Source organism: Xiphophorus couchianus, chromosome 18, assembly GCF_001444195.1.
Source record: "Xiphophorus couchianus chromosome 18, X_couchianus-1.0, whole genome shotgun sequence".
Taxonomy (NCBI): Eukaryota; Metazoa; Chordata; class Actinopteri; order Cyprinodontiformes; family Poeciliidae; genus Xiphophorus; species Xiphophorus couchianus.
In genome coordinates this window covers 19426840-19444136 of record NC_040245.1, presented here as the reverse complement: position 1 = coordinate 19444136, position 17297 = coordinate 19426840, and the positions used below count along the sequence as shown (strand labels likewise).

Here is a 17297-nt window from a genome sequence, read left to right as displayed (position 1 = left end):
TCAGATTTTATTTTCAAAACATCATTGCTCCACTTTGTTTCTCTATCACAAATTATGGTAATTTAATCAATTTTATTGTTGTAATGTGAACAATCTTGAAAAGTTCAAGAGTTAAGAATATTTTTCTAAGGCACTGCTCAAGGAGCTATAGCTAATGTACCCACAGGGGCTTTTTAAAATCCTTTAAGCCATTTCCCCTTTTCATTGTGCAGTGCAGGAAGTGTCTGTTTGTGTTTTTTAAAACAGATTTTACAAAAAAGGGTGGGTGGGCAGTATTGCTTCACCAGAGGGATAAATTAATTTAGCAAAAACAGCTGAACAGCCACACATTGAACATTGGTTTAGCTTGATCATTTTTAACAAGTAGAATATATAGTATACTTTGCCAGAAAAATTGAAAATTGTTTTCAATCCTGGCTTTGCTTTTTAAATAGGGTATTTGAGAAGTGACAGAAGACATAATATTAACAAAATATGAAGATATTGATTTCAAATGAAGATGAAACTCTCTAAAGCAATTAACCAATTGTTGGTAAAGCCCTGTTGGCACAAACACTAACCTACTATAAAAAAACATAGTTAAAACGTAAAACCACAATATAAATATAATATATTTTATATAAACTATACAATTTATAAAAAGTAATATGAGGTTGCCAATAATTTATCATAGTCGACATGCCTGACGGTCTGAACTGAGGGCGACAAAATCCCACGCCTTACGTCCTCCTCTCAGGTGACTTGAAGTTGGTGACGTCACAGGAAAACAAAGATGGCAGGGATAGGAAGCAGCAACTACTGGGAGGGTAAGGAGCTCGCGGTTTTAACTACTGTAAAATAAATGTTTCGCACAACAACATCTAATTTCATCCAGGTGATGTCAGGAGGTGGGGTGTGCGTTTCGCTGCGTCAAAACCCGTGTCATTAAAACATGTACACGTCACGCAACAATTAGTTAGCTCCCAGCAAGCTAACGCATATCGCCGTGTAACTGAAGTCAGTGTTGCTCCCTAAGCTGTTAAATAGGAGACGGTACTTTAAACGGCTTATCAACTTGACACAAAGGCACGTGTTGTTTGGTGTGTTTTATTTGAAAACAACAGGACGACAAAATTACTGGAAGAACGTTAGTCAGGCTCCTTGACTTTAGTATGAAACAAAAACGGGCTGTCATCTCTTAGCAGGGATTCAAATACGAATGATATAACAGTTACTTCAGTATAATCACATTATGTCGACACCTGCAGTTAATGACTGAATTATTCTTTAACCATAGCAAACGTATCAAGTTCGTATCAAGCTGGTCTGCTTTGCTGTTTTTAAATTTTTCGCTGGTTCTTGTGTTACAGATCTGAGAAAGCAGGCCAGGCAGCTGGAGAATGAACTGGACCTGAAGTTGGTCTCCTTTAGTAAACTGTGCACCAGCTACAGCAGCTCTAGGGATGGACGTCGAGGGGAGACGTAAGCTTTCACAGACGCACAGTCACAAGTCCAGTTTCTAGTGATGGTGAGATGAAGCCTCATGAGGCATTGAACCACTTGAGCCAATTGGTTCGAGAAAGGGTTCATTTCTTGAGGCTTCATGTGCACACGAAACCACCTACTGGCCAGGTGTATAATCACAGCCAGCTGTATCTTAACACGTGTGATGCATTGAATTTTTGTCTATTATGGCTCTTGGGAATGACTTCACAAAAGGTGTAGTACGAAATCATTTGTCTACATAAATTATGTATACACATATGTGTATAATAAAATATTGTTTGAATGTATCCTCTGTGTGTAATTATTCCCAAAATAGTAGTGTCATGTGATATGGCATGTTGTGTAATAATGTTTTTCTATAACTCTAGAAAAATGGCCTGGGCTTAATCAGGCAGAGGACAGTGAAAGTGCTTGTGGAACTAGGGAGGGGGTAGTGAATAGGCTATTGCTTGTGTAACTTGGATGATTTCGTGCATTTTTATTAAGAAACAACAATTTCTCCACAGTTTTTGGTTTCAAACGATTTCTCTTTTTTGACACTACATGGATGAGGTGTTATTATTGTACCCCAACTCCTTGGAGCACAATAAACACCTCACCTTTACAGAAAATAAGAAACAGTGAAAAATACAGTTCCTCATAAGCAAACCTAATGCATCTGCAAATGTTCAGTTCACCTTACCTTGTTAGAGCTTATCAATTCGAAAGAGGAGGGGAAATCCTCCTCTTTCTCGCCGGCTCCATCCTTCTCCTATCCTGTCCTCGCGCTCCTCTCTCTCTCTCTCCTAAACTCTCCAAACACCAAACTAACTGTCTCAAACTAAATAACCACTATCCAAACTCTGCTATCCAAACTATCAAAACTCTATCCACTCTCTCAACTGACCGCAACTCGCCTACAACAACCCACATTTTGAATGGAGCCTGTGGGGTTTCTAAAGCTGTCAAACCCCGCGCCAAACTCTGAGCCACTTCCCGAAGCAGTCACGTGGTACAGCCGGGCAGCGAGGCTTCGGACGTCATCGTTTTCGGCTCCTCCCCTAAATGAAGCAAGCTTCGATACGCGCTTTACGGAAACGCCCCCTCCATTACTCGACACACGCCTCGAAGCCTCGGCACATCACGTAACATCACTACCAGTTTCGTTATTTGTTTTGTGTAGTTACAATTTATGATCCAAGTTTCACAGTTAATTAACTGATAGAAAATAAAACCTTTCCAGGGCAAACTACTGTTTACCTCTTCATTTCAGGTCTTTTGTTTACTGATTTTAAAACAAACTTACTGGTATATGAATGCTCAAACTCATCTTTAAGTTACTTTAACTTCAAACTGATGTCTTTTAATTATTTTCAGCATTTTAATGTAGTAGCTGCCCCTAGTTGTCATATAATGTCACAGTAAAACCAAACAAACAAAAAATGTGATGCCCCTCATTTGCTTCTATCAATTAAAAAAATTATCAAAGTGTTTTGAAAATTTGTCTGTAAGCTCTTGTGTTTACCAGCAAAAAAAATGTTGACAGTGTATAGTATTGATTTATAGAAATGTTAAGCAAGTTGTGTAATTGTTTTTTGCCATGTATGTAACAGGTCTATCCTTTAAATGAGACAATGAGTCTCAAGATATATTTGTTTCTGCATAAACTAAGTATTGTATACACCAACTCTTAAGCACTGTGGTGGATGTGTGATGATTTAGGCTTGTTTTCTAGATATATGCATATAGAAATTCTTGGATGCCTTTTGACACAATTATGTAAACAATTCACCGAGATGTACTGAGTATAAGTATAATTTAACACAGTTTAAATATTCTTTAAGTAAATGGTAAATTCTTATTTTAATTTACCTATCGACTCCTATTGACATGGTGGGACTAATGATCACTCAATCACTCATAACGCAATTCTTTGATATCATCAGTATGGAATATTTTTGGTTTGTCATTGTGTAATTATGCCTCAGAAATGTATATTGCAAATAAGATTGTTATAAGTAGACTTTCTAACTGCTCTCAATGCCTTGTTTGCCTAAAGTTCGGACACCACGCCCCTGCTAAATAACTCGACCCAGGACAGGATGTTTGACACCATGTCTGTTGAGATTGAACAGCTGCTGGCAAAAGTAAGTCCCACAGAGAAGAAGAAGCTCAGTCTTGGATACAGTCTGCTTTATGTCAGAATTTCTTTGTTTTTCACTAGATTATCCCCTTTCTTGTCTTTTTCAGCTAACAGGAGTGAACGACAAGATGGCAGAGTACACCAACACCCCGGGAACAGCGTCTCTCAATGCTGCACTCATGCACACTCTCCAGAGACATAGGGATATTCTACAGGTTAACCAAATTCTTATTTGCTCTTTGTTGTTATCTTTATGTTCAAGGTTTCCATTGGATTTGTTTTTCTTCTTCCAAAGCAGTTCAGCTGCACATAAATTAAACCTTCACTGCAAGTAGGAATATTGTTTAGGTGTTTGCTACAAGCATGTTACATATGAACTACTTATAAAACTAATAATATGATTATTATCATAATCATATTATAATAATATAATATCCTTTAGCATCCTGTCTAAATTCAGACAGGATGCTACAATCTCAACAATATTCAGAGCCATGAATGAAAGTCTTTGTAAGAGTTCACATTTGTTTATCATACATAGGCTCTGACTGAGATAGAAGTCCTTATAAATGTACATATTAGAAATAAGGTAAGGTGAAGACAGTTGTAAAAAAAAGTTATGAGAAAAAAATCATTGCCTCAAACAAACAAGCGAAAGGATACATAAAGACTGCAAAGTCCTGGAATGTCACTAGAGTTGAAAACATTCTTCACAAGTTTAAAGTTAAAGCCATATCTGAATATGAATGTAAAATGGAGGTGTCAAAGATGGCCACCAGATTAATGAGAATGTACTTAACAATGAAAGACTCTTTAGACTCTTTATAATCTGTAATTTCAACAGCTTCTCTATCCTATTGGGAAACCTAATTTGAAATGAGGGCTGAATAATTTTAGTTGGAATTGAAATATTCTGTTATATTTTTATTTATTTATTTTCAACACAAATATTTTACTTTTACTTGTTTCTGTTCAGGACTACACTCACGAATTTCACAAAACCAAAGGCAACTTTCTGGCCATCCGGGAAAGGGAAGATCTTTTAGGATCTGTCAGGAAAGACATTGAGTGAGTACTCAATCCTCTGTTCATTCACCTACATTTGACTTGGGAGGTGCAAAATTATAATGGCAACTAGATTCAACTTGGATGCTGAGTATATTCAGTTTTGTACAAACAGAAGGAATGGATGAATGAGCAGTTTCACTCACCGTTTACATCTCATAGGTCAGACTATAACAAGATGCACATATGTTTATTTCAGTTTGCCATTTACAAATCATTTTTATTTGCATACTGGTTTGTTATTCCAATGATCATAAGCCCTTATTTGTGTGCACTAGCATTCAGATATCACACTTAACATTTAGACCTGAACATTATACCCACTGCTGCCTTGCAGCAACTGGGTGAAATTTGCATGTTCTCCCTGTGCATGGATGGATTCTCTCTGGGTACTCCAGTTTCCTCTCACAGACCAAAACGATAACTGTCAGGTTAATTGGTGACACTAAATTGCCCTCGGGTATGAGTAACTATGTGCCAAGTTGTTAGTCCTGTGTGACTATGTTACCCAGTGATGGACTGGTGATCTGTGCATTGTGTGACTGCTTGAGATATGTTCCAACACTCAACAATACAAAGATGGAATTAGGATGGAAACAGTAATAAATTTATGGATTGCAAACGCAAGGTTCAATGAAAGATGAATCACAGACATAGGTCCTTGCAAGTAATTTTACAGTTTTATGAGAGCAAGTTACATTTGATTGTAGATAAATTACAAATAGCTATTTTATTATTAATATTCAGATCCATCTGTCTCTCTTGTCCTGAGTGTGAGCAAGTAAACTCTTTTTCACAGAGCTCAGATGTTGTTGAGTTTGTTTACTGGACAGGAAGATGAGCCAAGACTCCGACCTGACTTGCTCTTGGAAAATGTTTGGTATTGAAGCCTTTGAAGATTCATAGCCTCCTTGGCTTTGCGTTGAGAAGGTGCACCTTTTCTTCAGATTGACTCATTTCTGAGTGAGTGTATTAAAACGAGCTGGAACCCCCTTCAGACCATGAATCTTACAGCCTTTTTTTGTAATAGTGTATTGATTTGTGAGATGCTGCAGTAAGCTTATAGTGAGCACTGCAGAATTCCTAATTATCCCACTCCATCTAAGATGAAGACATCTGCGGAAGCCTCATTCAGGCACACATCCACCATAAGCCACTAGGTCACTTTATTCCATATTTAAAGTCGTTTTAACATATTGAACTCTTCAGAAGAGCTTGTCTCACTTCTCTTTTTACCATCTAAAGTGTCATACTTTTTGTTTCTGGTGACTTTGCCCTTGTAACCAGATTAACTTTTCTGCACAATATTAATAGCAAATAATAGATTTTCAGCAGGACTACTGTACAGCCTGTTATAGAGTTCCTAAATTAAATGCTGAGGCAGTTAGCTCTCAAAATGCTTATATACACTAAAACATACATAGCAGTTAAAACATATTATTTTCAAAAATATTTGGGGCTTTAGTTATTCAGATAAATATGTTGTATTCTGTTTTTATCAAGCAACCAATTTCCCAACCGCTGGTTTATAGTGTTTATCTTTCGTTTCATTAATTACTACAATAATAAATAATAATTTCACTGGTCTGTCTAAAAAGTCAGACAACTGGAGCAGAAACAGAACGCTGCTGCTGCTCATGTTCTCGCTAAAACTAGGAAGAGAGAGCACATCTCCCTGGTTCTAAAGTCTTAAACGACTCCCTGTAGCTCAGAGATAAACTTTAAAACATTTCTGTAAGTTTATAAATCACTGAATGGCTTAACACCACAATACATTAGCAACCTGTTGTTGTATCAACCTTCCTGACCTCTCAGGACTCCTGGGTCTGTTCTGCATCTCCAGAACCAGAATATAATGTGGAGAAGCAGCATTCAGCTTCTATTCACCACTAATCTTGAACAAACCTCCAGAAAACTGCAAAACTGCTGAAACACTGAGTTCCTTTAAACACCTACAAATACCAAACATTCTTATGCAGTGGAGATGAATGAATCCGGAACTCATTCTTACCGACACACAAATTGTTCAGAAGAAGATGAGGGCTTGGTTTGGACTTTAATTTTCTTCTCTGGGATGTCTGATTTATTGGATTGTTTAAACCCGACTCAAGCAGCAAACAGAAGCCTGAGAAGACCTGAAATAAACCTATAAATGCTACAAAAACCCATTTCTTTATAGCTGCCTTTGAATGAAAGTTACTGGAACATCATGAACTGTAGTGTTTTTCCACCTGTCATCATTTTCATCATGTTTATATTTTCTTTTTAATCACGTAGAGCTCTTTTTCTGAAAATATGCTGAAAAAGGAATTTCTTTGCATTGCCTTAATGTCATAACATTTTGAAATAATACAAATCCGTCTTTTTAAGTGCATCCTACTCTAGTCCCAAAGGATGTTCTTCCTGAATATTAATATTAAAAATGTTTTTTGAGATGTAGAAAATGGATGTTGAAAATTGAAGCCCAAAAAGGCTGTGTGTTTCTCAGAGACATTTTCTCCAGCAGTGTTGTGTATTAAGATTTTGTAGTGGTGTGGGAAAGAATCAAATGCTGTTCTTCCAATCAAACTTGCTGCTAAGCCTTTTAAGTCTGAAAGAGGATAAATTACTGTATTTGTTTCTGAGGGATTGTGTTGCTAATCAGATATTTATGTGAAAATGGGCTATTTGCTTGTTAGGAGAAAACACAGTTATAAGAAAACTGTCTTGCTATTTTACTGACTATCAGAGGAAATTTAAACAAATAATGTACATTTAGTTCTTCCTCAAATTTAAATTTAATTTGACAAATGTTTTAAGTCTTTACGGAGTCAACGATTTTATTTCTTTAAAGGAGGTCTCAGCATGAAAAGTTTGATAAATACTATTTTATGCATTATATTAATTATTTTTCATGCCCGGGCTACGTTTGTAAGCTATACTGTGGTTAAATCTTTCTGTAAAAAAAAAAGGAAAACCTGCTGCACCTGAACTTTGCATCATGTAGGGGGCAGTAAAGATCTTGGTGGTGATTTAGGTTTGCCCACAATGAGGGTTGTTTATGCTGCAGAAATACCAGCATGAATACTGATTAAAAGAGAAATTAGGCATAGTGCAGTTCTCCCCAGCAACTATGAACATATTCCTTTTGTATTTAATGCAAAGTATTTCCTCAGATGTAGACATACAAACCTATACTCACATTGTGCCATTCATAATAGCTGCAGCTACTGTGTGTGCAGCAGCAACGTTTCCTCTGCTGCTCCTTTCATTCTAAATGTCAGCAGCGAAAATGACAGCTCGTCTGTGATTTACATTGGTGCCCTTTTAAAAAGCCTTGCTGGAGTGATGCAGCGGGCTGTCAGTACTGGCAGTTCCAACCCTACGAATACATCAGCCCTGCTGACGGGGGAGCCAGCTGGAGCCCAAGGCAACACTCCATACACTACATATCTGTTCTTTGCCACTGGCTTTCAACACTGTGCTTGAGATGGAGAAAACTCATTTATTCTTGGTTTGCTTCCTGTAAGATGGGTGGGGTAGGATGTTAATCTTATATATGTGCGCACAGTTCTCCCTCCATCCCTCTGTGCTCTTTATCGGTTCTCGCCCAACAGGAAGGTGGGGCTGTGTTAAATGGACAGAAACCCAGGACAGTGTGTGTTTTTCAGCCGTTCACATGCTGTTGACTGGGGCTGCATCAAGCAGAAGTGAATGAGAGTGATGAGTTTATGAATAGAGTTTGGTCTCGTAGTAAAAGAGTCAGGAGCAGCTTCTTGTTTCGGCTTTTTTGTTAATTTGACAACTTACCCTGCTTTCAAGTTTTTATTCCATTTTGCCTAATTTCATTTGCCTGTTTAATTTTTCCTTGTATCAAAACTTTCAGTTGCTCTAGACTGTAACCCTTCTGTTCTCTAGTTATGTCGGTACCTCATGTCCGTGGTTCAGATTCATTTCTGATGTATTCAGTCAGTTCACCTCAAAAAATCGGAACAATTAGAATAAGCTTCACTAGTAAATTTGGGTAATCCTTCCCTCTCTGGGCGATTTTCCTTTTAAAATAACAGTGGTTTGTTGATATTTATTAAATCCTGGGTTTTCAATATCGTAAACAATACTTGCACAAGTGTTGAATAGATAAATATTGTGACACACCACATTCAAAAACATGGTTTAATTAGATGATGTATTAATTTTTGCCTTTTGTCATTTCAGAACGTATAAGAGTGGTTCAGGAGTCAACAACAGAAGAACAGAGCTGTTTCTAAAGGAGCATGAGCATCTTAGAAAGTAAGTCCACAGCAATTTACCTGGCTGATTACTCAATGCAGCTCGAATTTAAATGTTTTTGTGGCGCTTTACCAGTAGATAAAATTAACTATACAAACACACAGCCCTTTTCCCCTTCCTGTTGGATTTGTTTCTATTTGATAATGCCAAAATAATGAGCAATAATTTCTTCAGAGATTTTCTTTTTTTTATATACTTTCCTGAAACTTAAGTTAAGTGCATTTTCTGAGTATTTTATAGAATCACCTTTTCAACTACATGACTTTGGTCAAACTTTCTGTGTGTCCATCCACAAACATCTTGCAATATCAAGCAGGAGTTTTGGCCCGGTCGTCTTGACAGAACTGCTGTTACTGAGTCCGTTTTGCTTACGCACACACACACACCCACACCCACACACACACCCACACACGCCACTTTGCAGTGCTGTGTCTGAAAATAAAGACATCTGTTGAAAATAACACTTTTACTGCTGCAGTCAGCTTCTTCACTCCTTTTGTCTTCCTTTGATTCACACACATTATATATATATATATATATAAAGCTCATTCATAACTTGGACACAGAACCTGTCTCCTTCCTGAACAGTACTGGTTGGACATTCCCATTTTGTTTAAATTCGCCTGTAATTTGAATGACCAGATGGCGTGGAAACTTTGGGCATCTGAAAATTGTTTCCAAAAATGAACCAGACTTACGAAAGACCATAGTTCTCTTGATGTCTTGGATCATTTCTTTCTGTTTTTCCCTTGTATCTCTCAGTTTGAAGTGTTGCCTAAAAATATATCCACATTCATTTAAATAAATGCTTCAGATTGTTTCAAGTTCAGTATTATAACACTTGCAATGTAATTATACAGAAGCAACACATCACTTTTATGATAAAACCTATCATTGATATCAGTTTTTCATTCACATTGCATCCTGAAACTGTGAAGCTTAGTTTCTTATGACGCAGAAGGTCAAATCATAATCGTCATCAAGTGTTTTCTTGCTGTTATTTGGCAGAGCATGAAGAACTGTCCACAGCGTGTGCTTTGTGAAATCTCTCTCTCTGCATCTGAGAGGTGTCAGATGCGCCCTGTGTGGAAAGGAAAATGAAATATCAGCAGGGAGCACATCGCTGTGCACACAAGTTCAAACAGAAAGCAAATAAACCACCAATGGTTTCTGATCAGACTTCTAGTCAATTGGAGCTTATACAAAACGATGAAATTAAAGGCTGTTCTTTTTCAAAGTGTTTGTTTCCAGGTCTTAAAAACTAAAACTGAAGAAATATCCCATCAAGGTCTTAATTTTGTTAGGCAGACTTGCTTTTGGTGCAAATATGATTTGAAAAAGAGTTTACTTGATTTAAATAAACACACTCCTCCAAATTTCTACACCCTTAAAAACCCATAAGTACATCTGAAATATTGGGGAGCACAAATACTATATTATCTGCACTTGAGAAGATTATTTAGCTTGATGTGTGGGAGTGATGAGGAATATTGAGAAAAAGATTTGCTCAACTTTGTTTTAACAGCCACAGGATGGTAGTAAATCTGTATTAAACACAATTATTAATCTTAGTTACTAGTTTCTGTTTTGTAGACTATGAAGCCCAAGAAGAAGATAGTAATATGTAGACTTAAAAAGAAGATGATTGAAAGTAGCAGTACGTCTCAGCTAAATATAATATCATAAAATTTTGATTTAAGGGTTAGGGTTAGCATGCATGCAACTTGCATGCATTAAGACTACCATGCTGGGTTTGCTTATTTTGGACTTGATCTGTTCGGGTTGTTTCATATTATGGATAAAATAATTGGCAAAATTTTTAGTATAATTTAAATTGACATCTAAAACCTAAAAGTGAACATTGTGGTTTAATTAGCAGTCTGAAAAAACATGAAAGATATTATAACATTAAGCCTATTTTGTGCTAAACGCTCTCCCTTTTCACAAGGAAGGCACTTAGCCTTTCTTGTTAACCCATCAGACACATCAAGATATTGATCATGAAATTATACATTTAAGCCACCACCCATATTGTATGGGAAGGATGAAAGGGAGATTGAAGAAGAGGGTGAAATTACACATGATTGGTTTAGGGCTGTAAACATTCAACAGGGACTGAAGGGAAACAATCTGAGCTGATGTCTGAAGACTTTCTGACGGCACAGCACAGATGGTTGCTAAACAAGAGATTGATGAGTTCAACTGTTTTGGTCTAAAGTTATGTATTGTGGATGCAATTGGATCAGAAACCCTTTGTTACCTTTAGGAATTTATATCCAATCTGCTCTTTAGGACAGCAGATTAGATGTAAATTTTATACACTAGAGGTGTTTAAAACACCACAGATTCTTAACATGTCATTATTCCTTACTGCAAAGGTTACCAAAATTTGTTAAAAATTAAAAACACATCAAAATCTTATATATATATATATATATATATATATATATATATATATATATATATATATATATACACACAATATAAGTTCAATCTATATATATATATTTTTTTACCATGACTGTCGGGGACCAAACAGTGAAGGTGTAAAAATCTTCTCTATCTGGGTTTTTCTTGACCCTGTTGCTTCTTCTGCCCTTGTCTCCAGTCTGACCAGTCTTGTCTCATTATATTCGACCTTTATGTCATGGACTTGAGACATTTATTGTGATTCTACCCCTAAAGAAGCCAGACGCTGTAAATATGGATGTAAACAGTGGCTGGTGATGATAATTCTGAAATTATGGAAAAAAGCCTGTCAGTGAAGTGTGTCGCATCACAATCCCAACACTCTGACTTCACTTCCAAACAGACTTTGCACAGCGTTTGGTGGAGTCAGTGCTCCACGTGTATTGGCATAAAACCAACACATTTCAGTTTTGAAAAAGGATGTAAACACTCTAAAAGGCATCCTTTGTTAATGCACTGAAAGCAAACAGTCCATTATGATCAGCTGAGTTGCATTTCCCAGTAAGATGTTGGAAAAATGTTCATAATAATTGGTTTGTTATTAGCTGAAAGTTACTTTCTAATTGGTACAAGTGAGTTTGAGATGTTCTGGTCGCCAATCTGTAAAATCCTGTTTCCATTGTTTCTTCCATCCTGTTGAAGAGTTTTGGACCTGTGTGCACACAATCACAGGCGGGCTTAAGCCCAATCGCTCAACATAGCGTTGATGACAGATGTGCCACATAAGCATTTCTCGTTCTTGTCCCAAGCAGTGACATTTTTCTGTCTCACAATCAGTGAACTGTGTTGGTTTCAGAACTTAAAACAAAAAAAATCTCTGACCATAATGCTTCTTTAAAAAAAAAAAAAAATCTTTCCATGAGTTCGGTCCTTGTGTGCAGAAAAAGTCAGGAAAGCATGTGGTTGTGATGGGTTCATTCATCATGCTGGGAAAGGCAATTAGCTTGAAACTAATGAGCAGTTTAATGACTGCAGCAAAATACAACTAGTGAAGTAAAAACGGATGGAGCCCACTTAAAGCTAAAACCACAGAAAATCCCATTTTAATGAGCACAATGGCAAAAGAGATGGTTAAGGGGACAAAACATAAGTATTTTCATCCATTTCATATCCATAAGGAAAACATAATCAATCTTGGGTCATCGCATTTGCCGACTGCTTTCGTTTTCTCTTCATCTTCACTCAGATCTGTATTACATAGGAAGCAGTGAGACACTGAAATCATGCCCAATAACGGCTGTGTTTATATCACAACATGGTAAAAATCCAGTAATATTGAGTTTGTCTTCAAAGTTTCTGTCCACAAACACAAAGCTACTTCAACTTACAACGAAATGCTATGAAGTGTATAGCCAATTTACAATTTTTACTTCAGAAAAATTCTATCTAATCAGTGTCGTTCTCTCTGCTCTGCCTCCAAACTACAGCTCAGACCGGCTGATGGATGACACAATAAGGTAAACCTTAGTATCTGTCTTGTGTGTGAACTCGTATTTTGCAATAAAAACCTCTCCCATCTTCCATAAGCTTTGACTAATGTTGCATGGTTAAAATATTTTGCTGCTAGGGTTAGCCTGATTGTTTGCAAAAAGTCTTGGCTATATGACAGACATTACAGTCCAGAGAAAGAAAAATGGCAGTCTAAGGATATTTTTGGTTGGTGGAAGTGAGTAATTGCCCAACCAGAATAATCTGTAGTATAAAAATATATTTAATACTGCTCTTGGGGAATGATGAATTTCTGTTTTTGAACTATGAGAAAACAACATTCAAAATATAGTTTTTGTCATTCAAGCTGTTGAATGGATGGCAAAATACAAAGACTCAGCTTTGTATTTCAAGCTGAGGCAGTGTCACAGTGAAAAACAGATTTACTACTTTAAAAATAAAGACAAAATGATTTGAATAGACATTTTAAACTGGCATAAGCATCTTGTGTTAGTGATCAGGGTGGCTAGCATTGCTAAAACAGCAGAGAATGTAGATCTTTACACAAACTCTGAGGAATCTAAAAGATTCCCACCATTTTCACATTTAGCAAAAAATAGAAAATAAAAAAGCAAATCAGTGATACAATCTACCTTCCTGTTATGTCGTACTTGCTGCCTGAATGTTATAGAAACCTTGAACTTCTATCACCTTTCTGACTGTATATTCAGTGATGCTAAAAGGAGCTAGCTTTGAGTCTTCCACCTTAAATAGTAACATCTCAATTTAACTTTGTTGTCTTGCAAAATATTTTGAAAATCACTAGACAAAATACTAATACTAGGCAAAGTGCTTGGACTGCAATAAATATTAGCCAACTGTATAAGAACCGTGGACTCACACTATACTTACCAGTGATACATTTGGTAAGTTATGTTTGTTTTATTCAGTAGAATTGACAAATTGTGTTTGCTGATTTATAGTTGAGCCCAATTTTTTCTCATATCCCTAACAGATTTAACTTAATGATTTTCATTTGATTCTGATAAGAATTGAGGTTGGCAGCTATCAAAACATAATACAACAAAGAAAGGAGTATCAATTTTGAAAGAGAATGTGTTTGTATTTTAAATTAAGAAATGGCTTGTCCAGATTTATTCAAAACCTTCTTGATAATCAGTGGAGCAAAATTCTTATTAGCTCTGCAGAAATTAAACCCTTATCATAATTACATGTTTCCTCTGGTATTTTGATGATTCATCTTTGGGTATAAACAGGTTTTTAGTGGCTGGAATAACTCTGGCATACATTAGAGAACAGTATAGTTAAAAAAAAAAAAAGCACCAAGTTTTATTTTGTTTTTAGCAGGGCAACAATCAGTCTTCTTTGGATTTAGCCTAAAGTAAACCTGAGGCAGAGTTCTCCACTCTTTGCTTACAGTGTCTCTTTATCCTCAGTCTCTATTCTCATGAGGTTGTTTACACAGTGATCAGGGCTGGTCGAGGTTGCTGGAGTCAGCAAAGCGTTTCCTCCTGACTTAGGGGAACATGATCCCTAAAACACACCTCTAGGCCAACGCTGCGGACCGTACCTTCAGCAGTCTGCAGTCACAGGAGGGGCCGGGACCTCGCCCACCCGTACTCCTACTCATATCTCCCTCTACACGCTGAAAATTTATGCTGACTGTGTTTTTTATATCACTCGGTTACAACAAATATTTCAGGTAAACAACTGCAGTGATGTCATTGGGCTCATCTTCTATGAATCCGTCTTCCTGCGTTGGGAGAGGTAGATTTTTATCCTGAAAATACTGAAATATTCATGTTAAACATTCGTCATGTCCAAAGTAATTAATAATAGCTGATAAATATATCTGTAAGTAACATTTGTCAAGGCTGGTCCACCAAACTCTAATGCGTTAGTTAAGGATTCAAAGACTGGCTCAGTGTCTTCTATTGATTGGTGTGTGTCTATCAGATGCCAAAGACTCTGGCTGAAACTTTTGCTCAGTCGCACTTTCGTCCTTTGAAACTTGCTGAAGTCCAGATTTGAGAGCAAGAGAGGCCCAAAATAGCAGTGGAACTCCAAAGTTGGAGATCCATTAAGAAATCGGACCAAAATCAGAGAATTACTGCTTGATTGGCCTTCACCATTTACCGGTGTGGTGGAAACTAAAAGATCTGTTGTCTCCTTTCTATGCATGGTGTGTGGACAAGACACAGTCTGAAACTTGTATATGTCACTTTCCATGTAAAGGTTGTGTTTTAAAAAAAAAAAAAACTTGATGGGAGAATGTGCGTTCCCTCATGCAGTCTCTGACCTATACGTACACTCATTTTGTTGATGACCATTAAATATCGTTGATCGGCTGAATCATTTAAATATACCTCAATATTCATGAAGTACTTTATTTTGAGCAATTATGGTTGAATGGGAAAATTGCTTTTTGGTGTTAATTGTTTTAGAAATCTGGATTTGTTTGGCGTACGCCAACGTACACTTTCACTGTCTCTTTTACAAAATGTTTTATACATGAGACTTCTGATCCTTTTCGAATTGTCATTTATGTTCATTAAGCTGCAAGAGGGAGCAGCATTTACAGAACAGAACATAAATCAGAATAATCTAAAATCTCTTTTGGTAGATCAAAGATTTCCTTATATCAAGGATAAGAATTTTTTTTTTTACATCTCTAAAGGAAGAAATTCACACTGGAATTCAATTTTGGGTTGTTTGCAGTAAAATAGCACTTTATTAAAATGTTGCAGTATTGCCTCTTGCTCATTTATCTTGTCTCTTTCTTCAGCATTGCAATGGCGACCAAGGAGAACATGACCTCACAGAGGGGCATGCTGAAATCCATACACAGCAGGGTGAACACTCTGGCCAGTATCCTTTACACTCCACACGGGTCTCCCTGTGGGTGCAGGAACACAGCGTTGCTGCTACTATTTAACAACCTGTTTTTTTGTTTGTTGTTTTAACAGAAAAGTAGAATTGATTAAATGTATTGAGAGACATTACGCACTGGTAGTACAGTGGGTTTTTATTTGATATTTTCTTTGACGTTTTGACTCTCAGATCGTTTCCCAACTATCAACAGTCTCATCCAGCGAATCAATCTGCGAAAGAGAAGGGACTCCCTCATCCTCGGCACTGTGATCGGCGTCTGCACCATTCTCCTCCTGCTCTATGCTTTCCATTAACCTCCCCGGTCAGACAATTTCTAACAAGGCAGGACTCCTCTGCTCTTTGTAGCATATGAATCCTCAGCTCCTCCCCAGAGACGACGCCCGGTGATCGAAGGACCACGGAGGTTCCAGAGCAGAGAGACATTTAGCTGGTCCTGTTCTAGGACAGGACCAAATTTGGCCAACAAGTTCCCACTGAGCCAGCATTTAACGAGACAGATTTAGGGCTGGTGGTCGCTTCTTTTTCTTATACCCACAAGGAAATGGAGACCAAAAGTACAAGTGAGACCAGTTAATTTTTGTTTGTGGACAAGCTTTGTGCTTTTTTTCTAATAAGATCAGAGACTAAAGCTATCTTGTTTTAATAAGGAGGTTGAAGGATATTTCTTTTTCGGTTATTTTTAATGATTTTGGGGGAGTCATAATTCATTGTAAGCTGTAAAATGTGAATTAATAAATTATTCATATCAGTATGTGTTTTAAAAAATGTGGAGTGAGTAAATTTTTATTTTGTTTTTTAAGATGAGCCGTTTCTGATAAAGGTTTAGTACCAGGACATACAAACATATTCAATACAAGGCAGGACTCTTTGTTCACACAAAGATACAAGTATAAAAACAATTAAGAATGTCATACTATAGACTATACAACAAAAAAATATTTTTAGTCATTAAAAAGTATCATTCTTTGAACCAAAGGACTGTGCAACTGTGTAGAAAAATTTACAAAACTTTCTATTTGAGCTTTAAAAACATGTAATCCTATGAAGTTAGCACAGATTCTTACCCTTTTCCTGCCTACATTTATTGGCAGTTCTTTACGAAATATATATTTTTTCTGTCAAGCAGATGCTAAGTTAATTAAATTGGTAATTCATATATAAATCTAGGTATGATGCTGATTGGCAACATTAGGCCAAATGTAGCTTTATAATAATATAGCAAATACTCAATGCTTTTCTAGAATGTAGCTGATTTTATTAATGATAATGTTGCTGAAAAGGAAATTTGATTTGAATTACTGCGTAACTTTCTGCACAGTTTATCCTGGAACATGGTTACAATTCAGAAACCATGGCACACTACCTGGTCTTATTTCTGGTTATGTTGGTTTTTTCCCCCCTCCTTATTAAAAGCAAGCTTCTCTCACTGACATTCTCTATTGCATGTACGAAGAGTTGCAGCTGTAATTTTAAGCAGAAGAGGGCTCTATATGTAGACATGTAGATTAAAGAGTGCTGAATGTAAGCATACGCTGCACTTTTCAGA

At 36.8% G+C, this 17297-nt stretch overlaps 1 protein-coding gene across 1 annotated transcript; it reads left to right on the top strand.

The window, feature by feature from the left end:
- The first annotated feature begins 682 nt into the window (after positions 1 to 682).
- On the top strand, positions 683 to 17181 carry gosr1 (golgi SNAP receptor complex member 1). The gene is made up of 9 exons (XM_027999357.1): positions 683 to 806; positions 1350 to 1461; positions 3524 to 3611; positions 3715 to 3822; positions 4584 to 4675; positions 8867 to 8941; positions 12838 to 12867; positions 15645 to 15727; positions 15920 to 17181. Exons 1-9 carry the CDS (start codon positions 773 to 775, stop codon positions 16042 to 16044), a joined length of 747 nt encoding a protein of 248 aa, XP_027855158.1. The 5' UTR covers positions 683 to 772; the 3' UTR covers positions 16045 to 17181.
- Positions 17182 to 17297: the final 116 nt, after the last annotated feature.